This window comes from Rattus norvegicus, chromosome 4 (genome assembly GCF_021556685.1).
Source record: "Rattus norvegicus strain SHRSP/BbbUtx chromosome 4, alternate assembly SHRSP_T2T, whole genome shotgun sequence".
In the NCBI taxonomy this organism is placed as follows: Eukaryota; Metazoa; Chordata; class Mammalia; order Rodentia; family Muridae; genus Rattus; species Rattus norvegicus.
Genome location: NC_141537.1, coordinates 29710940 through 29734753, shown reverse-complemented (window position 1 = coordinate 29734753; position 23814 = coordinate 29710940). Strand labels below are relative to the sequence as shown.

At 42.0% G+C, this 23814-nt stretch overlaps 1 protein-coding gene across 9 annotated transcripts in view; it reads right to left on the bottom strand.

Moving 5' to 3' along the window:
• Cdk14 (cyclin-dependent kinase 14) overlaps positions 1–23814 on the bottom strand; it is a 582117-nt gene that overhangs the window by 324624 nt on the left and 233679 nt on the right. For all 9 annotated transcript variants that reach the window (XM_087657963.1, XM_087657960.1, NM_001395582.1 and 6 more), the window contains 1 exon segment: positions 7745–7839. In XM_087657963.1, the coding sequence (XP_087514089.1) occupies positions 7745–7839 (95 nt within the window).

Genomic DNA, 23814 nt, shown 5'->3' with positions numbered 1-23814 from the left:
TTAGTGATAAAGTACTTGTTAGGCTCTAAGATGCCAAGTTTAATTTAGTAGTAACGCAGAGCCCTGGAATACTCCTTCCAAAAAAGATAAAGCCAGTCTCCTTGAGCTCTTGCAAGTGGCTTCTATGTTCTTTCTAGAACATGGGCACTGCCCCCCTTCTTCTGCTGGCTTCTCGTTGCTCTCACTTCTGTCACCTGGTCATCCTATTAGCCAACCTGTGGCAACTCTGCTTTGCTCCAGTTCCTGTCAACATGCGCACAGCCTATGCCGGCTCTTGTCTGCTGTGACTTCTCGGTACCAGTGCACACTGGAGCAAAGCTATTACCCGTCTTCTCTTACACGGATCATTTGTAAGTTACCACACTTGCACTGTCTTTTTTTCTATATTCAGCTAACCTGCCCTTTAGAAAATAGTCAAGTGCATTGTCTGACACAACATTTACCTGCAAGGCTGGACTCCTGATTTTCCCAGATGATTTTCTGACCCTTGAGTACATCGAGCTAACAGTTAATTATGGGCCTTGCCTATGACAGACACAGACTGGCCATGCACATCGTCACCACTTCTTTATCAGAGTTACTAACTCAAGCACAAGGAGAATGAGGTCAAGGGCAACTCCCCTCTCGTACGTCCAATTGACTTTTCTCCCCTATAAAGTCAGTTTATCCGTCAATAGGTTTGGAAAAAGCTGATGAAGCAAATATAGTAGAGGGAAACAGCATCTCACAAGTAGACTTTATGGCCACTCTGTTAAGATCTCGTTGTAGTTTGGGACAATCAATCAAATCCTGGGACAACCAAATAACAGCAGGGTTCCTTTATTTAACAGAAACAAAGACTAGCAAAACTTGGTGTTGGAATATAGTTTTGAATTCTATCAATATTTAGTATCATCCTGTATATCTATAGAGGTAGAGATGCATTCTAGGCCACCTTTTAAAAGCTAGATTCACTCTTGCCTATCTACAATGTAGATGATTTCTCAGAGATCATAAATGGAGGGCCTGTTGGCATATCACCTGCAGTTCACCTCACATTCCTAGCTGTGACTGGGTAATAAAGTTACTCTAGTGACTGCCTATGAGATGGTTCAGGGGACCGGGGATACCATGTTCTACCTTGGAATGCCTGATGTATGCTAAAACAAAACAAACAAACAAAAAACCATTGCTGTGCTTTGAGGATTGATTAATTAGTTAGTTTCTGAGATAAGAGTTTACTATACAGTGCTGACTACCTGCAACTCCTGGAGACCTCTGCCTGTGGCTCCTGGGTGTTGAAACTACAAGCATGTACCACTAAGACCAGCCTGTTCTTGGTAAGAAACAGGACCTCTTTGCCATTACAAATGCTAGGTATACACTACGTTGGGGGTCTTGTACAGCCAAAACATGGCATGTGACTTCAGCTCTGCCAATTAAACAAACACTATTGGATCACTGGATAGGAACAACCCAAGAAGCAATGAGGCTGCAGTTATTTTGACTTTTTGACAACATTAGCAAGTAGTGACATTTATTAACCTAGGGAAGCCATACAAGCAATTGAGAGGGAAAACCTTTTCTTTAAACACTTCTGATGGCCGCATGTGCTCAGGTCGGGCACACTTCCCTGCCATGGCTCTGGCTCTGGTTTTGGCGACCCAGCATCATCTGATCTTTCTTGTTTTAAAGTATATAAGCAAAGCTGTCAGCCATGATACCCACTACAAGGTGTCCTCATTCAATTAACCAGACACAGTTTCTGCTTTGCAATAGGGAACTCTCACTGGCACATCCACCTTGAACAAAAAAGATTCATTAATTTCTCAGACATGACGACCATGTATCGCTGCCATGCCATTGTCTGAAGCTGCTCTATCTGATAAAGTGTCAGATTTGTGCTGTAACTTCCACTTAGAAGAACATTTACTTGGAAGAAAAAAGAGTTTGAATGTAGGCAATACTGTGAGAATGTAAATCAGGTAGGTAGACATGCTCTACCCTGGAGTGATGAGCGGAACTGTTTGTTTAGTTGGCAAGACTGAAGCCACATGGCATGTTTTGGCTGCACAAGATCCCCAAGTAATGTGTGTCTAGAGTTTTGTAATGGAAAACTCTTCAATGTGAGTTAGAGTGATAAAAATGTTGTCTCCTCTTGCCACTTTTCTCTCTGTTTCTCTGTCTCTGTTTCTCTGTCTTTCTCTGTCTCTGTGTCTCTGTCTCTGTATCTCTCTTTCTTTGAGAGATTTAAAACATTTAATGAGATATCTAATATACCCGATAGCCTGACATGCACTAGACAGGGAGGGAGTCACTGCCCTTGATAAACTCAGCTCATTTGGAAATCGGGGCTATTTTTATACAGAGGGCCCTCAGCACAAGCCTCTGCTACCGATGAAGGGAATGTCTCAAAGTTCAGTTCACAGAGCTCTCTTCTGTAGTCTGCACTAATTTATAATGGAGCCCTAGTTAGTGACTAATGCATGGAGAGCCTACCCAACACTTAGGATGTTAAAGTAAAAACAAACATCACAATCTCACAAATTAATGGACATTTCTGGGTGGGTTTTATAAAATTTGCTGAACTATGAAAACACATTATGGGGTTTTTGGTGATCTTTCAATCATGTATGATGTTTGGCCCCATTGCCATAGGTCAGAGCATGGCGGGAAAAATAAAATGACTGTATCTATTGCTATCGTGATTAGTTATAGTCTCTTGGCTTTCCTTCTTTCACTGACAGTTTTTGAGCAGTAATTCATAGACTAACATTTGCATACGATCTATATACATGTTTTCGAGGGCTCAGGAATAGGTTAGGTAATAACTGGCCTCCTGATTGTCCATACATAATACTGTATTGATAACTTTAAGCACTGTGTAGTTAATATCTAAAACCTATGTATCCTGTAAAATTGAAATTTTGTCCATGTCTCATAAGCTCACTCAACTTTTTGACTTAGTTTGGTTGGCTGGTTGGTCAGGTAGCTAGCTAGTTAGTTGGTTTTGGTAGGGTCACATCAAGTGGCCTTAACTGTCCTGGAAGTCTCTGTGTAGATGTGGCGTCTTTGAACTGATAGATCTCTGCTTGCTTCAGCTCCCTGAGGGCTAAAATCAGAGGCACCAGCCACCATGCCTGGATTGCTTCCTTTTGTACATCATGGCTGTTAAACACACAATGACAAGGATGCCCAAGATTGCTCGCTCCTTTACAATCTAAAGCAAAACGCAAGAGGTAGGTAATTGGCCACAAAATGCATTTTTATAACCATGTTCCTCTGTTTGCTATGCCTCTCTCTTTCGTCATACTATTAAACACAATGATGTGGCACTCAATTAGTTTTTATCAAAAAATCTGTTGTTTCTAGCCACAAACTCATTGCTTAAGCTTTCTGTCTAAGCAGAAGGCATTGTTTGCTAGCATTGTCTCAGCTGAATGTTTCAGTGAGCCGCCGTTTCTAAGTGGTATCATATTTTTCTTTCAAGTCTTAAACCCACAGTGAAAGGCAGCGAGCTATACCAGCATATTAGGCCACTACAGAAGCGCCTTCCTTGTCAAGCCTTTCCCTGTTCAAAGGTAACCCTTACCATCTCTCATCTGAAGGCACTGCTGGAGGCATGCTTCTCAGGGGCTCATGTGCCCTGTCACTGAGACATAAGCCACCTGCGGAGGCCATGCCCAAGTCCCAGCTCTGAAGCTTCCAGCTCATGACCTCCACGTGCTGTGAAAGTGGGTGAGAAACTCAGTTTCAGACAGTTTTAGTAACTTTTCATGGTGCTTGGGAGGATGAACAAAGTTCTGTTATCCGCTAAACTGCTGGGCTGATTATAATTAACTCCGAAGTTATCCCCTTGAGGTCCCCCCCCATATCACTAACATTCTATCCTTTATCTCATTATTCTCAGAAGACTTTAAGAAAACTACAGTGTTGATGGGAACAATGTAAAGGAGCTAGGGTTAGAGTCCCTGACAAAGAACCGTTTGCATGAGCATTGTCACACGTATGACCTGTTTGCATGAGCATTGTCACACGTATGACCTGTTTGCACAGTGAGGCTTACAGGTGTACCTCAGAAAGTCACTACAATGTAACTCTAATGAAAGATACAATGGACAGCAAAGAAACAATAGAGTCTAGAAATTTGTCAAAACCTCTTGCTTTCCCTGTACGTCTAGGATTTTAATGAGTGTGGTCTATTGAATTTTTTCCTGTATTGTTTACCTTATGTGATTTCAAAAAGAGTTTTTCCATGTTTTCTGAGGGGATTTTGTTTGTTTATATTTGGTAGTGGAAATTGATTCCAAGGTCTTTTACAATGTACGCATGAACTTGTGATAGTTTGAATGATGAATGCCACAAATTTGAACATGTGGACCCCAGCTGTGGCAATGATTGGGCACATTGTGGAGAACTTTGGCTTTCCTTGAGGAAGCAGTTCGGTGATGGCCAGCCTTGGGGGTCCACGGTCTCATCACAACTCCAATTTTCCCTCAGCTTTGTGCTTGCAGTTCAAAACATAACTCTGAGCTCCCAGCTCTTGCCTCTGTGCCTCCCGTTCCCTGGCATGCCTCCCCAACTAAACATGCAATTCAAACATGAAAGCAATGATTTTACAGTATCTCAGAAATTGTCAAACTGTCTTGCTTCTCCCCAGGATAGACTCACCCCTTCTGGAGTCAAAATCAACCCTTCTATGAATTGCTTTTGGTCATGGATTCTATCACACCAATAGGAGGGTAAGAAATGTAGACCTCTGCCACGGAGATGTCTGTCCACACAGGATCTCACTAATCTGACCAGGCTGGCTTTTAACATGTTCTCAAGCCCAGGCTAGCCTATATTTGTGACTCTCCTGCCTCAGTCTTCTGAGTGACTGGAAAAAACAAGTATAGCCACTAAACCCAGTGAGAAGTACTGTTGGCGACATGGAGCAACAAAAATAATGCTACCCAGGAAGTAAGTCCCATCAGTTTTAAAATATGATGTCATTATAAATTTTGGGAAAGTTTAGATTGCAATGTTTGAGCTTGATTTCAAAAAGGCTACAAGTTTATGTGTAAATAGGTTCACACAAACACACACACACACACATACACACAAACATGCATGTGTGTTTACCTACACATCAGGGAATGTATAGGGCAATAATATAGAATCTTGCTTTATGAAAACAAGTCTCCTTTCCCATTTCTGACCAAAGACTACAACCAAGTACAGCCACAACAATGAACAGTGGGAAATACACACACACACACACACACACACACACACACACACACACACACACACACACACACACACACACAGAGATATCTCCTAACCAGAAGATAAAGCAAGATGGGCCTGAAAATAACCCAACCTAGCTCATAGCTTTCTGCTTTTAAGGCGGTAAAATTCATAGTTTTATGCAACAGTACAAGAGAACATTAAAGGTAACAATGAGCTGGGATGGTGGTCTATGCCTATAGTCAACCCCGGGGCTTGGGAAATTGAAACAAGAGGATCTTATGTCCAACACTGGCCAAAGCGCAATAGCAAGACCCTGTTTAAACACAAGAGAGACAGACACGGACGTGAGACCTTAGCACGGTCCAAAGAGAAAAACTAACAGAGCAGACCTGCATTTTCAGTGTTGTGCTCACACTTCCCTTAAACATTCCTCTACCGCCCTGTCTTCATCCTTCTCCCACCACCCAAGAAAACATCACCCTCTCTAGCTTCCTACCTTACACCCATGGTGGTACTCAGTCCATCCCTCAAAGGCATTTCAATCGACAGACTCGCCGTCACTTCCTAGTGATAGGACACATGCAAGACAAGTATGCTTTTGCGAGTTATGTTGCGAGCAATCTATCTACTAGAATGTGGAGAAATTTTCACTCTTAAGGCATCAGCAGTGTAAGTACGAAGAGTAAGAATCTGGGTAGCACTGTACAGAATCCTTTAGACCATTTCCAGGGGAATGATCTTTAACACTGAGTGACTGCCATTTCTACACCAACTGGTGATGACCCTGAAACTCAGAGGTTCAGACTTCAGTGGTTCCCTGGAACACCGTGTAACTCACGAACAGGGTGTAGCAAAGGGTCTTCAGCAGAGGGAGCAGATGGAGACACAGAGAATACTGAGAGGGAGGCAAGCCCCCTGAGGAAAGGGAAGAAAATAAGGTAAACTGAGAAACAAAGAGGAGGCAGAAACCATGACCACCCTCCTCACGTAGGATGCCGTGCCTGCCTGACATGTGGTTGATTAAGACCTTCCATATCTAGTCCTCTAGCACAGGGACAGGGACATTTTCACTCACACGAAGAAAAAGGCTTATCAGTCTCAATCAGCAAATATTACAGAAGGCAGTGGATTACCATCAGGTTGGCTGCCAACTCTACAGAACATAATCGAACGACATAGGACCTCACGTACGCATTGTTATCTGCCTGATGACCGTATTGCACTTTCTTTTAAGATTTGAAGATATTATCATACTGTGGTTGTCAGTTTCTCTATCAGGTCTGTTAATTTAGGTGTCCCAAGCCCTGCTTTTTATTTCAGTTTAATTGTCCAATTAGAGGGAGGAAATAAATATCCTTTCTGGAAAGCACTATAGAAAGGAGTAAGGACAGATAGAAAAATCTAGATTTTTATTAAAATATGTAAATCAGACATCCTAGAAAACATGAATGGAAAGTTCCAAGCCCAAGCCATCTCAATACATTATTGACTCCAAATCATGAAGGAAACAAAAGAAATTTTATTTGCATTGATGTGTGAATCTGCCTCCATTCTTGGTAGCATGTAATATATGCAAGTTGCTAGCTCTAGCTGTCCTTGTAGCTGCATTACCATATTATTCAAATGTATCTATCATTTATATGTAAATAGACAAGACGAATGGCTTTTTCATGAGACAACAATTTCCAAATGATAAACAGACAGAGGCAGACATTAGCAAGATAAAACTGCTTCAAATATTCATTCTTTCATACTTTTAAAGAAAATGGGATTTTTATTTTTATTTCAATAAAAATAGTGTGGTAATTATAAAAATGGGACTTTAGTACCGTCAAAAATACCGGTAGCTATTCTTCTCAATAAAAAAGTCCGCATCGATGTCATTTGTATCCTATAAATTACATGCTCTCGGATCCATCTGCGAGAACTCAGATGCTAATTATCATGGTTACGTCCCATGATTCCACAGTTAAATGCTGAGACGGTGCTACACAAACACCATATGTTTTACTGAGGGAAATGGAGAAAGATTAATTACCAGTTGAAGTTCAGGTCTTTTAGCAGTGACATCCTCAACACAAGAAGATTGTTACACGGTATGCTATACAAATTGGGAGCTTTAGTTAATAGCTGAAATAACTGAGGTGGAAAACTTTGAAGCCTAAATTGTGGATATTAGGATCCCCTGCCCCTCCCCCCACCAAAAAAAGCTCGACCTAGGGATGGCTTTTGAGAAACCAAGTTATAAATCCCGAGCAAAACATTTGTGTCGTTCCTGAATTCCTTTGCGAGTGATCATTTTCGATAGACCTACGGATCACAGTGTAAGCATACTAGTAACCAACAGGCTATAAATATCAACACATCTAACCAAATGCATACTCAAAAACTTCCTATTTTTGTATACGAGACTATGTGACATGTACTCCGAAATACCATTCATTTCAGTACAGAAACCCAACGTAATAGCACCGTGAGGATTCTGTTCACATTTAACTAGTACAGTCTGGATCTTTCTTATTTCACTTACCACATATTCAAAGACAAGTGTCAGTGTTTCCTTGGTGTGGATGATGTCATGAAGAAGCACGATGTTTGCATGCTTTAATCCTTTCAGCAGAGAAGCTGTAAAATAAAGTGGACAGAGAAAGAATCCGTCATTGGTTGCCACGCACCAGCATGTTTCATTATCCATTTGGTTCCTGTCAGATGGTTTCTATTTCCCATGTTCTAAACCAGAACAACAGGTGGAAGAACATGACTTTAATTTCATTCAACTCTCCCAACCATATCTGTTGTTACTTGTCAGTGGTCTCTGGATAGGTTCGACTGAGTACCACAGAGTCCACATACTCGCTCTGGTTCCAGTTCTTTCAAACGAAAGATTACTTACTATGTGTTTGTGTGTGACAGCATGTGTGTGTGCACACGGCATGGTGCACATGTGGAGGTCAGAGGACAATCTGCAGGAATTGGTTCTCCACTCCGATATCGTAGGTTCCTGGATAGAACTTGGGTCCTCAGGCTTGGCAGCAAGTATCTCTACCCACTGAGCCATCTCACCAGCCCTCAAATTCTTTTAAATTTTTGCAATTTGTTTTAACAAGGATCATTTATTATCAAATATGGTTTCTCTTAGCATATGGCCCATGTGCATATATTCTACTACTGTGTGGAAAGTCATGTAAATATCAACTAGACCATATTGCTTCATACTTTAATTGAGTTTTAAAACTGTAATGACTTTCTGAAGGGAATAATAGTTCTACCAATTACTGAGAGTGCAGTGTTAATGTCTCCAACTTCAACTGCGGTTTAATTAAAGTGTCTTTTGAGTTCTATTGCTTCTTATATTTTATTTATCTTTTATGTTTGTTTGTGTGCGTGGGTTAGTTTATGTCTTAATTAGCTTCAGCTGTCAACCTGATAAAGTCCACAGTTATCTGAGGAAGTCTCGATTAGGAGGTTGCCTCAAACCACACTATGTCTGTCTGGTCCATGTCTATAGCGTTGCTGGGCTCAATATGAAAGCTAGCTGAACAGAAGGCAGGAAGAAGCCTGGAAGGAAGGAAGGAAGGAAGGAAGGAAGGAAGGGAGGAAGGAAGGAAGGAAGGAAGGAAGGAAGGAAGGAAGGAAGGAAGGAAGGAAGGAAGGAAGGAAGTGAAAGGAAAGGAACCTTTCTCTAAGTTTTCGTCTTCGTGTTCCTGCCTCCTGCTCTGATTTCCATCTGCTGTGGACTGTTACTCATGAGATGTAAGAAACCCTTTCCCACATGAGGTGCTTTGGGGCATTAGTGTTTATCACAGCAACAGAAATTAAACTAGTGTGCATGCACAGGTACACATGGGTGTATGTGGAGGTCAGACGTCTCATTGCAGGAGCCGGTCCTTTCCCCTACGTAGTTCCCTGGCGCTGACCTCAGGCTGCCATGTCTGATGCCACGGGCCTTTTGTCTAACTCACCATCACAGCCCTGCTCTGTTAGGTTCTTGAGGAGCTGGTGTTCACTGCACACCCCTGTATCGTGCTCTGCTTTTTGTGCATTAACCATTTTAGGGATGTGTATTGTTTGTGTCTCGGCTTCTCTGCTCTGCCTGGACTTATCTGCTTTGCTCCTGATCTTGTGTGGCCTGTTCGGTTTGAACATGAGTGTTTACTTAGTGCACCTTTTAGGATCACTGTTCTCCTACCTTCGATACTGCCGTAAGAGTGTGAAGTTTCACAAACAGCAAATAACCGAACCGTATGTTTTTAAATCGTACTCTGGCGATGTCTGGGTACGGATGGGATTAGGCCATTTCCGTTTATTTTAGGTATTAAGTGCAGGTTTGATTATCATTTGAAGCTCCCCTAAACACCTTGCAATTTAGTTCCCATTTATTCTGTTTGTTTCTATCTTCTACATTCTGAGGGGTTTAATTAATGCTCATTTTATTTCACTTCCCCCCCCCCCCTTTTTTTTTTTGTTACTCATTTTCTGCTGAGCTTTAGTACGTTCAACACAATGAGGCTTTCTGTTTGGTTCATATAGCCAAAGAGATGAAGAAAAAAACTATTTCATATTACAATATTCTTGGTAGTGTTCTTTAGTTTCATGGTGGGTATCGGGTGAGATCATTAGCTAAAGTGCACAGGTTCCTCTCCCCCCCTCCCCGTTATCTGTCTTGTAGGTGCAGATTCCTCTGTTCTATCCTTACTCCTTCCATGGACTGGATGCCTAGCTGAGGATCCTTCCTCTTCCTCCTTTATACAGTGGGTGCCAGCAGGTGAGAGGTGAGCTCCCCTGCTCCATGGTGCGCGCTCTTTCTCTTTCCCCTGTCCTTCCTTCTTCGTTTTCAATATCACTCAAGATGGACCGCCCTTTCTTTATATGACATCAGCTCCACAAGAGGCAAAGCTTTCCAGGAGCAAACACACTCCTGGCCCCTCACACCTCCAACCTCCTTTGCTGTACGTAGGCCATGCTGTCAACCACACTGAGTCTAGCTTTCTTCTTCTTGAGTATTTTCCTGAGCTTCAAAGGAGCCACTCTCTCTTTCCTCCTCAGTTTCCTCACCCTCTCTAAGGCCTCCCAGCACTGCTCTCTGTACCCACAGGCTTCTAAGGCTTTCTATTGATCATGAGGGATGAGTCACTCATGCTGTCAGAGAGTGAGAATGAGACGAATCAAGTGCAGGCTGCTAATCTCCTACTCCACAGGGAAAAGGACATTTTGCCTAATGGGACATCCCTATGTGTACACAACACCATGTACATCAAATTTAATGGATGCCATTTATTTCTGCCTCTCAAGCATGGGGTATCTGTTACTTGAATAAAGAGACATAGAGCCAGCTGACAACCCTTCCTCAAGATAACATCTGCTTACTCCATAATCAACACTAGTCATCTACGTCAAGCTGATGACATCATTTTATCTTAGCACCATTTCATACCCCCATCTCCAGAGATGGGCTACCACAGGTCATAATTTCAAGTCCAGGTCATGGAAATGTTGGCAGTGCCCTTGAATGCCATTCCTTCCCCCCCTTATATGCTCCCCCCTCCTATTATAAAGGGAACTACACAACTCCAACCCTGCATCTCTTGTCACCAAAATTTTGGGAACGATGCCATAAAAACAGAAAAGGTTTAGATTAACCCATAGATTTAGATTTCTGCTTTTAAAAACATATATTTGGGTATTTACTTGTTTTATAATTTACATTATCTCCCAACAATAATTTTAGTGGAACTAAGGCCAAATGACATGAGTAGACTTCAAGTCATTACTCACTCCATGTAAGTACTGTATATAGTCTTACATCTTTCCAACTCTGCATCAGAATAAGATGTGCACTTGCATGTAGGAGCCATGAAACCCACAGGAGGCCATCGGATCCCCTGGGTGCTGAAGGTTATAAGTTACCTGACAGGACGTGGGAAATGAATTCAGGTCTTCTCTAGGATCAGCGTACTCACTGAATGGCTGAGCCAACTCTCCAGCCCTGATTCCTTTATTCTCTCATGGAAGTGAAAACATGGAAGCCTAGAGGTTGCCTTTAAATTCGACAAGTAATGGCGGGTAAATATACTTATGATTTTAATCTGTTTTTCCTTTTATAACTTTTCTTATAGGGAGATAGCTTGACTTTATATAAGAAATACACAAACGTATCGGATCAATAATCCTAGTAATTTATAATCTTTTTAATTATCCAACTCTCTCACCAGCTTTACACCACTAAAGCCATAATAAATTTCCAGGGCTAGTTTATTAATCTGTAGAACAAATTCCCATTTGCTGATTATCTTCCCGCACTTCTCTTCTGAGGCAGACTTCGGAAGAGACCACTATTTCAAATCACGTCAGGACTTAATACCTACTCTGTGAAGGAACATCTACAAAGGAAACAAATTAAGGACCTACTGAAATCACATTGTAAGACGGGATCCTGGCTATGTGAGGCAAGTTTCAGAAACATATTATGTAACATTATTTGTAATCTTGTCCAATTTCATTTTTCAATACCCTCTTATGTTGTCAAGTATAGTGATGACCTATCCGTACCGATAAGACTCTAAGAAAGAACTGAGGCTTCCAGTGCATTAGGAAGACACACTCAGAGCACCTCTGCCTCAGTTTCTTCCTCCCCACTTCCCCTTTTACTGCTTTCCTCCTCCCCCTGCTTCCTCCTAAAGCCTTTATTTCCCAAAATAATATCTTTACCCCTAATATGCTCTACTGTGTTTCCCCCACAATTTCAGCAACACCAAATTCCTGTTAAATTTTCATCTTGGGTAAGAGTGGCTTGTTTGTTTGCTTGGATGGTTGGCTGTTTTTGTTCTTTGTTTTGTCTGTTTTTCTTGAAAATTTATTAATATCACAGGAGTCTTTTTTCTATAATTTGACCAATTCCATGTGATGTTTCAAAGCCTTCAGTTATCTTCTAAATAGGTCTTAATTTTGACAGTTTGTAGATTCCAGGATATATTTGTGTATGCTTTCTCAACACACTGGCAGATAGATGAGTATCAACATTTGAAAGTAAGTGCTTTTTGAGATTAACGTAATGAGTCTGTAACTGGAAAAGGATAGAGTCACTAATTCCAAAGGTGATGACAGAAAAATGGCATTCGATGGGGGAAAACAGCCAGCAGTCTCCCAACACAAGGACAGGTGACAGACGCGACCCACTCTGAGGCTGCCAACCCAGCAGCCACTGGTTGTAGCAGGTGCCTAATGCTGTAGTTTCTGCTGCCATCGAGGCAAATAAGTCTCCTGGGTGCCAAGTCAATCCAGAGACCCACACCAGTGAGTTCTGGAGCCAGGCTTTCCTTTTCAGCACCAAGCACTGTCAAAATAACACCCTTCGTACCCTTCATAGACAGAACTATACCATACGCTTACCATGTGTGATTTTCTCATAGTTTGCATACGAATCCAATCCTGCACCAGTTGCCTTGCTCACTGGGTATGCCTCCTCTCTGTACAAAGTTTAGCCAACCATTCAGCAACATTTCAAACTCAATTCACCAGAGTGTTTGAGATGGCACTACTGTGCACGCCACAACATTTTGAATTAGCATTGAAGGTGCAAAAAATCATAACTTTGGGGCCCTGAAGTCAAACTGCTATGACGAAAGGTTTTTCCATTCAAAAAGGTTAACTAGGGGATGCAGGGAACTCCAGTAGAATGTGGCAGGCTTTAGACATGGTACCAGTCACACGCCAGGGACTCCCACTTTGAGACGCAGAGGAGTCTCCACTCTGATTTACAGGGGGTGGATCTTATTTACTATCTGTCCCCAAGATAAAAATAAAATCTGAATCAATACAGAAAATCAGAGTAGATACATTTGATTCAGTCTCCAAATGCAACAGAGAAAAACTGCATATAGTAAGGAAAAGAACCCTTCTTTAGAATTTGAGGATATCAAATTCTCCTAAGAAAGCAAAGATTGGAGACATATAACACATCTCTGTATCTTCAGTGTTTGGAAAGAAATTGGGTACTTTCTATTTCCTGTCATCTCTTCTGAGTATTCTTTGCCAGTGGGAGAAGGGTAGCAGTTGGTTCTTCATTTTGCCCAGACAATAGTTAGTACCCACAAAACCCAAGGATTCAACCATGTCTCAAGCTACAGACAGAAGACCCTTTTTCAACCCACACTCTGAAACCCACAGTTTACCATAAACAGTAACAACATTCAGCTGAGAGCGCCTATCTGATTTGTTAGTAAATTCTTTTTTCTCAGCTAAAATATTGCTGGGGTGAAATGAAAAGAAAGGGATGCCTCGTTTTCTTGTGACTGTGGTGGGATGTAGGTTCGTAGAATGAGAGCAAGCATGTACCCGGAACACTGACAGGCAGCTCCTGGGACTCCATCCACCTTCCATAATACATGCTGCCTAGCTGGACACGAGTTTCAAGAACAAGCACACATGCCATGGATCTACTCATTTCTGGGTCTTCCCTTAATGGTACCATAGATATGGAGTCAGGGGGAGAGAGAAAGAGAAAGAGAGAGAGAGAGAGAGAGAGAGAGAGAGAGAGAGAGAGAGAACACCCCTCAGCCTAATAAAAATGTGATTGTATCTTTAACAGTATATTTGCCTTATGTACGTGTGTGTGTGTGTGTGTGTGTGTGTGTGTGTGTACCACTTTATATGCATATGAATGCACTTGTGGGGGGTCAAAGGTCAAAACTGAGTATCTTCCTCAGCTGTCATATTTTGAGGCAGTGTCTCTCACTAAACCAGAAGTTCACCATTTTGTTCAGACAGGTTAGCCAGCCTCAGAGGTCCTCTGTCTCTATGCACTGGGACTACAGGCTCATTTTCTTCCTTTTTAAATATAGGTTCTGGGGGAATTGAGCTCAGGATTTCATGTTCTTTTACTATACCATCTCCCCAGTCTGTTTTGAGGTTTTTATACACATACTCTGGAGTTATGTGGGGGGGAGAAGTCATGGCTAATCCAAAATACCAAGCTAAAATAGATATAACATCATGTAGACTTAAATCCCACACAGGTTTCATAATAATGTTTTTGCTTCACAGATGTCGTTCAAATGTGAAAAGCTAATGGTAGGTTAGAAATACTTTAATAATATCTACTTTTGCCCCAAAACTCTACATACTTTTTATTTGCTTCTTAACTTTGTTTTCCTACAGGGACATGGGCAAAAATTCAATTCCCCTACCCACTCCTACTTCTCGGCCTCTTTGATTTCCCCAATGACACAAAACGGAAGCATACTACTGGACTTTTCAGCTTCCATCTACACCCTTGACATCAATAACCTACTTATCCATCACTTGACTGACTGCAACGGCCAGACGTCTGGGAGCTAACTCCACACGGCAGCCACATACACAACACTGACTACTTACTACATCACCTCAAAGAACAGATTCCTCTACTAGTGTAGCTTAGCCGTGAGAACTGTCAATAGATGAAGCAATATGATGTAGTTCAACCCAACGAAGTCTGATTCAAAGTGACGTCAGAGTTTTCAGGAGCACGTTGTTACACTTGCCACCATTAGTATTCAAATCAACTAAGCAGCCATGAAAGGGCCAAGAAAGAATTGACTATGAAAAAGGGAGGATTCCATTTTTCTAGGTTAGAAGAGAAAGGAAAGAGTTTAATTTCTGTCTGTACTTCTCTGAATCATTTGTCTTGCCTGTGACAAAGATGCACCGTGTTCATAATTTAAAATGTATCTGGAAAATTCTTTATTTTCACCACACTGACTGAAATAAAAAGCTTTCAGAGGCCTTAGTGCACACTTGGTGCGCAGCTACAGAACAAACCCAGCAATGCAGCACTGTAACTGAAAATGCAGCTTAACCATTCGTCCTCTATACTAAAGGACTAGTAAGAATGGAGTAACGAGGGCTTCCTTTTCTCCTTTCCAACTCGGCAACACCGAGAGCCCATGGTAAATTATAATTCTCTCTCAATACAAATTGTTGGAAGTATTCCTTTTTTAATTGTTGGTGATTTCCTTGAAGTTAAAATTAACCGTCACATTGCAAAACACTTCAACTCCTGCTGTAGATTACAGTTAGCTCAGCCTACAAATGGCCGGTCATGTGGTCTACGATAGTCTAGTTAATCTTGTGCATGTTTGCCCCAGGAATGGTCCACAAGAAGGCAGGCACTATATAAATGCTGAACACTTATGTAACTTCTGCCGACTGTGAGTGCACAGCAATGGGTGAGAACAGTGGTGATTGTGATCTGGACGGACACTGACTTCAGGCAAAAAGACGCTATTTTGAATAGAGACTCCAGATGACTTGACAACATAAGGATTGTTTGCTTGACTTTTGTCTGGTTATAAAGGCTACCTTCAGCGATTTTAGGGGTTCATTACATTTTAATTTGTAACAAATAAAGTAAGAGGACCCTGTGAAGCATGTCACAGGGAGCCTATGTGTCCTCTGAGAAGAAAAATTTGTATCACATACGTTGCTATTGTTGGTCACCAAGCTCCTTATGCTGTCTGACTGAGAACCATCCTTTATATCATAGATTTGTTATAATTGGTCAAGATTTACATCAACATCTTTTAATGTAAAACATCATTAATAGCTTCTGATGACTAATATTAATTGTCAAGTTGACACTATAGATGCATGAGCAAGCAATTGTCTAAGTTGCCTTGGAAAGTGTCCATGAGAGAAGCTATTTATTGCTTTAATCGATGGACACTATCCACTACTTGAATTGATGTAGACGACACATCTTTGTTGTGAGTGAGATGGACACTATCCACCACTTGAATTGATGTAGACGGCACATCTTTGTTGTGAGTGAGACTATCAAAGGGCTGGGGATGACTGTATGAACTGGAGAGGGTAAGTCAAGCACTCGCATGCCTGAAATATCTGCCTTCCACTCATAACTGCGTGTAGCATGCTCTGTCATGCTGCTGCCGTAGTGACTTCCTCCCATGATGAGAACCTTCCAGTAAGAAACCTGGAACCCTGAGCCAAAACCAAATAAGCTCCCTTTCCTTTAAGTTGCTTTTCTCAGGGAATCTTATCACAGCAACAAGAAAGGAAACTAACAAACAGTTAATCCTTTCATAAAACATATATAAGTTCAAGGTCAATGTCTCCTTTGTCATGGATGCATGTCCCAATGCCTAAGGGAATGCATGTGAGACAATCAAAGATGTACTGTGGCCAGAGTCCTCCACCATATAAGGTACCTTTGTAGCACAATTCAATTAGCACACACACACAGACAGGCAGAGGCAGAGGCAGAGGCAGAGGCAGAGGCAGAGGCAGAGGCAGAGGCAGAGGCAGAGGCAGAGGCAGAGGCAGAGGCAGAGGCAGAGGCAGAGGCAGAGGCAGAGGCAGAGGCAGAGGCAGAGGCAGAGGCAGAGGCAGAGGCAGAGGCAGAGGCAGAGGCAGAGGCAGAGGCAGAGGGAGAGGGAGAGAGAGAGAGAGAGAGAGAGAGAGAGAGAGAGAGAGAGAGAGAGACAAAGAGAGACAAAGAGAGACAAAGAGAGACAAAGAGACACAGAGAGGAAAACAGACAGAACAGACCATGGTATCAAACTCCAATCAATGTTAACAATCTTCAGTTTGAAGGCAAAAGAACTTCTCGGTTCTAAAAATTTAATAGTACTTTGGCATACATCTCTATTGTACTCAGTTCAGAGTAGCAAAAAAAAAAAAAGTCAACTCATAGCATCTCAGCGTGAAAAAACACTGATAAGATCATATGGCCTTTCAATCACACCACACTCTCTGAAGTCAGGGATGCTGGAGGACCAGCACTTTGGGAATCAGACACCTCACTGTCTGGAGACACTGCAAACAGATCAATATCTCAATAGGAGAGGACACTGAAAAGTGGCTGATTTGGGTCAACCTGCAATTTCAAGCATGCTAGCACCTCATGGCACTGAATAATGAATCCACAGGAAAAAGTTGCACTGTAGCACAATTTAGGGGCAAGTGCACTGTACTGGACTACACAACTCGGAAAGAATTCACTTTCTGTCTGTCCAACCATTACCACAGGTCCGGGGCCAAAGGTTGAAAAAGGAGATATCTAGACCTGGACAGTTCATACTTACCTAATGACCCAACTGACGCCACTGACTTATTGCAAGGTCACTGGTATGCTGAACCCAACCTGGTTCCCCTGCCACCTACACACACCCTCCTTTTCAGTGACCACAGATATGGGGTGCAGATGACGCAACACTGGGCCCTCCCTCACAGTATCCTGATGTCCAATGCCTCCCTAAGACATTTAATCTATTGAAAGCATTTATGGCTTCAGCCTGGCCCTTGAAACATGGTGGAAAAGACTGGAGAATGCCAGGCTCCACCTGTTTGGATTTCTCTTTTGCTCTAGGTCACTGTAGCTAATGCGACATCCAGAAGCTGCAGCAATAAAGATGATTCTTGTTTATGTCTACTCACAGAGAGCAAAACCTTATTTAACGACTTTGGGGAGATGCTTCTCCTGACCTTTTTCTGAGAAGGTTTCTCTAAATCTCTTTACACTAGCAGACCAACTTGGTTACAAACAGTAACAAGAACCTTAAAAGCTTGTATTCATGCTCCCATTTTCCCCTTAAAAACCATTTCCTCCTCGTCAGAAGCCGCCAACACTGGTGCTGTATTTTACAGAAGCATTCCACAAATGCTTAACTCAAGACACATGAGCCTATGCTTTGCTATGGGAGGTACATGAAAGAAGAAAGAAGTTGCACATTAAATATGTCATGGTTTTGACTTTACCAGGGTAAGTTCTGTTTGTTAGAGCTTGAGAGGATCCCAGCTACTCATGAAATCACACACACACACACACACACACACACACACACACACACACACACACACACACAAGAATAGGTTTCTCTGCCGCTATATTAAGATGATCCAGAAATTTTGCATCTCTGCCACTACTACTGGCAGCAGAAGAATTGAAGGTGCATCTGGTGTGTACGCAAAAATACCCTTGGTGTGTTCTGTGTGTCTTAAACATAGTGAGGGAGGCGGGGCCATCTTGGTCTGTGCTTGGAAACTGGTACCAGCCACACTATGTGCCTTTGCATACAACAGAGTCAGCTCCTGAGAACCAGGGCAAACCTCTGTCATTAGCATCACCAACCACCTGCAGAAATGGTAATTAACATCGTTGGCTTATATTTCCCTTTCTAAGAATGGCGTCTAGCTTCATGTGTATTACATAGGCAGTGTGGTGAGTACGTTCATAGTTTGGCTTTACAAAGGGACTTATTCAACCGATACAGTGGAAGCAGTCCTCACCAAAGTATAAGGTGTAATGGCACCCTCCAGAATTCTGAATGTAACTGTTTGACATTTTTGAACACAAAAACTGAGAAAGGGGATCACAGGTCTGAAACTCAAGTCTTCTCAGTCCTGATACAATACAATGGTGCTTCTGGAATCAAATTAAGCATTGCGTGTTTCTCTTGTCTCCATTTTCCTGTTTCTGTTCTTAGAAATGTTTTTCCCCCAGTGACCTTGGATAGCCCTCATCTTCAGGTGTTTTCAGGCGCTGAGGCAGAAAACCCTCAGGCTAAGAGGACTAGAGGACATCGGGTAGACCTTGATTGTTTTGGATAGTTCACTTACAGCATTTCTTCTGTAGGAAAGACTTTCTAAAAGGTGGTAATAAGAAAAGAAAAGTTCTAACTGGAAAATGGCAGTTGAAACCAGCTTTCTAAAATTGCTTTTATCTGGTCACATCCCAGTTTTTTTATATAGTTTTTTTTTTATATATAGTTTTCAATGACATCTTTCCAGGGCTTAGAAATGACACAGTAGGCCCTTGATGGTCTCCTCATCCTACCACCGTGCTGCCATGTCCTGGGTGCACGTATGGCAGGCCTTCTCTGTGATCTCCAGCACGTATGGCCTCTCAGACTCCTAATAAGTTACCACTTTACCCTCTTTCTCATTATCTCAGGGTCTTACCAATTCCCGCCACAAGATCAGATCTTAAAATAGTCATTTCATTTGGAAGCCTTCTCCAGCCCACACACTTTAAGTCAGAAGCGTTTTTCTATCAATTCTTCTACACAGTGTTGCTGGGTCCTTGTGTCATAAATACCCGATGACCCGCCTGATTCCACCTGCCAATCTTATTAGTCAGTGTATATTAATTCTTTCCACGTGGTGCTTTTAAGTGCTGGCTGCGTTTTCTGAATATGTCTATGGGATACTCCTTGAATAACAGAGACATGAGAAAGAAAAAAAGAGGGGTTCTTCAAATGTTCTCGAACTCATTGCAAGCAGGTCATAGTATTACCCTCTGTTGTACAATATGACCATATCAGTACAGTGTGTTTGGTCCAGCCTGCATATGTTGATCAAATACATTAGCTGTCAGTTTACTATTAATTGACGTGAGCAGAGTACAGTTACATATTTCACTGAAGCGGATGTACAGCATCCTCCTACCGTGACACACAAGTGCCCCTTTCACGCACTGGGAAATGTTGCATCTTAATGGTCACTATATTCCTTACTTACTACAGCTGTGATGAAGCACCGTGACCAATGCAGCTTACCACAAGAAGTGTTTATTTGGGTTCACAGTTTCCTAGCATTAGAGTCCAGGAAAGGCAACAGATGACAGGTCACATCTTGATCCCTAAGTAGGAGGCACTCAGGCAATGGTGCAAGTCTTTTGTAAACCTCGAGCCCACCATCAAGACATAGCTCCTTCAACAAGGACACATCACCTAATCCTTCTTCAACGGTTTCACCAATCGGGGTCCAGGTAATCAACCATTTGCCTATGGAGCCATTCTCATTCAAACCACCAGTCGCTAAAAATGAATTACCGTCTTTTACTCAAAGTCAAAATTATGGAAAGATGGTAAAACATTAGCATGGAGAATGGATTAAGTTTTTTAAAAGCTCCTGTCAGAGACTAGAATGGCATCCTGATATTGTACCCTGCAGGAGGGAGGCTCATCAGCAAGATGGTAGCCAAGAAAAAGAAGACATTGTGATCACACATGGACCACAGGAGCTTTAGATGGTATGGACCAGTTTGTTTAGAGTATGTAACATTTCCGTGTTCTGTTAAGTGCTTAAAGATTTGAAGATTGCACATAAGGCATTCGACTCTGGATTTTCTAGAAAAGCTTGGTCACCCAGGCCATATGGTGTAGTTAAACCTTGCTTATCTGGCTTACATGACTGACCTTGACAGTAGCATCATTGCCATGGTTTCCAGCCCTCCATTTCTCAGGCAGCAAAGACCATTACACCTTCCATTCACCAGATTTCTTCACTTGTGAGCCGTGAGTGGATATTTGAATGTCACATAAAATTCCAACAGCACTTTGATTGCCCGTGATAAAAGAACAATTATAAAAAATCTGGAATTAATCAATGCACTGTAAGTTTTACAAGCCCGCAAACACATGAAGAGAAGAAGAAATAGGATAGGTAGGATATGGGAGAAACTATGAATGTGCTTGTAATTCTTGCCAAAAAGGTAAAGTCAGGAATAAAATTATAACCATTCCAATTGCTTTACTTGTAGCCCAAGAGTCTTCCCCTCAGTAAAGAAGTCAATTTCTTAGCGTTGCTAGCATAGGACTTTACTAGATGTGTTTAGTTTTCCCTTTCCCATATAGCTTTAAATTCAGAGTCCTTGACTGGCAGATCCAAAGAGATGCTGGAAGGCAAATATTCCAAATATTGTACTTTTCCTTTGGCCAGAAAGAGTATTGAAAATCTCGACAGTCGTAACATCTCTTTTCTACTCTGGCCCTCTGTTTCTCTGATTTGTTCTCATAGATTTTAAAAGGGTAGACATTGAATTTCTGATACTGCACCATCAAAAAAAAGGGGGGGGGATAAAAATGGACTTATTTCATGGCAGCAAAAAGAACAAGAGTTGACCTGGGTCAGCAGTTATGCTTTTGGTTCCAAGGACTTTCTGAAGCCGGATGTCCATTTCAGAAAGTAACAGGCAATGTTTACAATAGACAGACAGACAGACTCCACCTCAACAGAGACAGCAGGAAAGAATGCAGAAGACAGTCACGTGGGAGAAACAGTAACATAGCAAACCCAGAGTCAATGAACCCCAACACCTATTCACACTGACTGTGATCCAAGAATTCATGATTGATGCCTTTGAAGTGAGGAGAAATTAGTCAACATATATCAAAGTTTAAAATATTGCCCAAAGCTCTTGAAGCAGTGTTTCTTCAAGGACATTATCCTGTACATACAGGGACGGAAATAGGCTGGTATATTAACAAGAATGTTCTCTCTAATGTTATTGATAAATAGTGAAGAGCTGGATAATCTAATTTGCCATTTCATTGTGTATTGTCTAATAAAGTATGACAGTACGTATAATAGAAGTATTGTCTAGAAACCTAATAGTGTGCAACCAATCTAAAATATTAATATTGGGACATGCACAAGATATATTAGATGGAAGCAAAAAACAAACAAACCCTAGATCACTAAAGACTGAGGGAGGGGCAGATTACTCCGTCTGCTGTAAATAAAGCTTACCTGTATGGAAAGACACAGAGCATAGTGGTTGAAGTGTGGAAAAGGAGGGATTGTCCGCACTATTCGTCACCACCAACACCAACACCACCCCCCCAAAAAAAACCAAAAAAAAAAAAAAACCCAAAAACCAACTTCTGATAAGTTTTAGAGGAGAGAAACAAAGAGGCAGTGAGAAATAAAGCTGTGCTTCTCTTTCTTCCAAACATATCTTCTGTGTTAACCACACAACCAGAAAATCCCAACGGCCCCAGACAAAGGTGACAGGAAGCGGAAATGCCAAGGGGTCTGTAGGAAGGCGGTACGCCCGCCATCCACCACTGTGTTCCATTTGGGTTTCACGGACCATGTTCTCTCTGCTCAGTTTGTCACCTCACAGAGATTATGAACAAGACATGCGTGTCTAGAAGAGACACCCAGTAGGTGTGTGGGACGTGGAAGTCGACCTTGTGAAGGAAAAAAACGTGGGACAGAGAGTGAGACACCACCGGCTCTTGCGACTCCTCGAAGACTGCCTCACATGGCATTAGATCTAAATTGGCTCCAAGCACACTGGTGAGATAGCAAAAAGGAATCCAGGACAAGGCAGTGGCTACTTCCCCAAGTTTTGCAGAGGCCCTCACAGGTAACAATACTCCCCCGACTCCTGAGTTACCTCATTAGGCAGGGACTTCATTGGATACCCTATGGAGAGATATGATTGGCCAAGAATTTAAGGGCTTGGGATTGGCTCAAACACTTATAAGCCCATAAGCTTATGGGCTGGGTAATAAACTCAGGTCTGCACCTGATGCTGGTCTCCAGAGTCGGATCTCCCAGAATTGGTCATGGACTCCGGTGCCTCTCACCACCACCACACACACCCCGCCCCCATCCTCTGTCCTCTTCCTACAGAGGGAATTCACAGAATAGACTGCTGGGGGTGAAAGATGACACCTTTGTGTATAAAACGGCTCGAATCTCGCTTCTGTGTGACAGCTGTAGATAGCTATTAATGGCTAAAAACCAGCCTGGCAGCTGGTATCCTAGCTCAGTGATATAACACTGCCACTGAGGAGAAAGAAAACAATTTTCTCATTTTATTTTCTCAGAGAGCACATAGAGATTATATTCACAGAAATAAAAATGTGCTTGTCCAATAAAGTTAGCATTGAGATGAGTCTGTTACTTGTCATGTGACTAACATACTTTGTTATAAATCCTAGAATTAAGTATTTGGACATATATTCAAATTTGAGTTGCATAGAAAAGAAAAACACTACACCCCCCCACACACCAATTTTTTTTCTTTAGAGGTAGAGCATTCAAATCTTCTATAATTCTGTTTTAAGCTACTATTTCGTTTAAGTAGGAGATTGGGTAAAAAATTAATTCAAATAAGGGGCAAAATTTTTCTAACAGAAATCTTAATGGAAACAGCTGTGCATGTGCTGTGTGACTCACATATATTCTCAGTGTGTGGGGGGCTGAGGAGGAGGATCACAAGTTTGAGGCTGGCCTGGGTTACACAGTAAAGTCCCAAAGCTACAGTATGAAGTCCGGGGCTACAGCAGGAACCCTTGACTCACAGAAAAAGATGAACAGCAAAATGAAAGTTTAAGCCAGGAGGATAAACATGCTGATGTTCTAGACTATTTAATCAGAATTCCATAAAGTACTTTCCGTAACTTATAAACACTCAAAGACAGTTGATTCGGATTAAAAGCTTGCTGATATATGCAAAGCAAGTCTTGCTTATAATATTAAATAGAAGCAAAACCCTGTCCTTTGGGAAAAGGTTATGTATAAAACACATACTTTGTTGCACTGTAATAAATGCCTAAGAGGAAAACTAAGAGCTTCTATGGCTGATGCTTCTCTCTTGTGGTTGCCTTAAGTTACAATGTCAGTTCTAATGCTAAGGTTACAGCATTACAGATACAGGGAAGGAACGCCATCTTTCCAACACAGAAGGATGATGGAAGGGTAGGGCGGGAAAAGGTGGGTAGGTGGGGGGAGTACCCTTAGAGAGGCAAAGGGGAAGGAGGAGAAGGAGGTTGTGGGATAGGGGGGCTTGCAGGGGTAACCAGGAAGGGA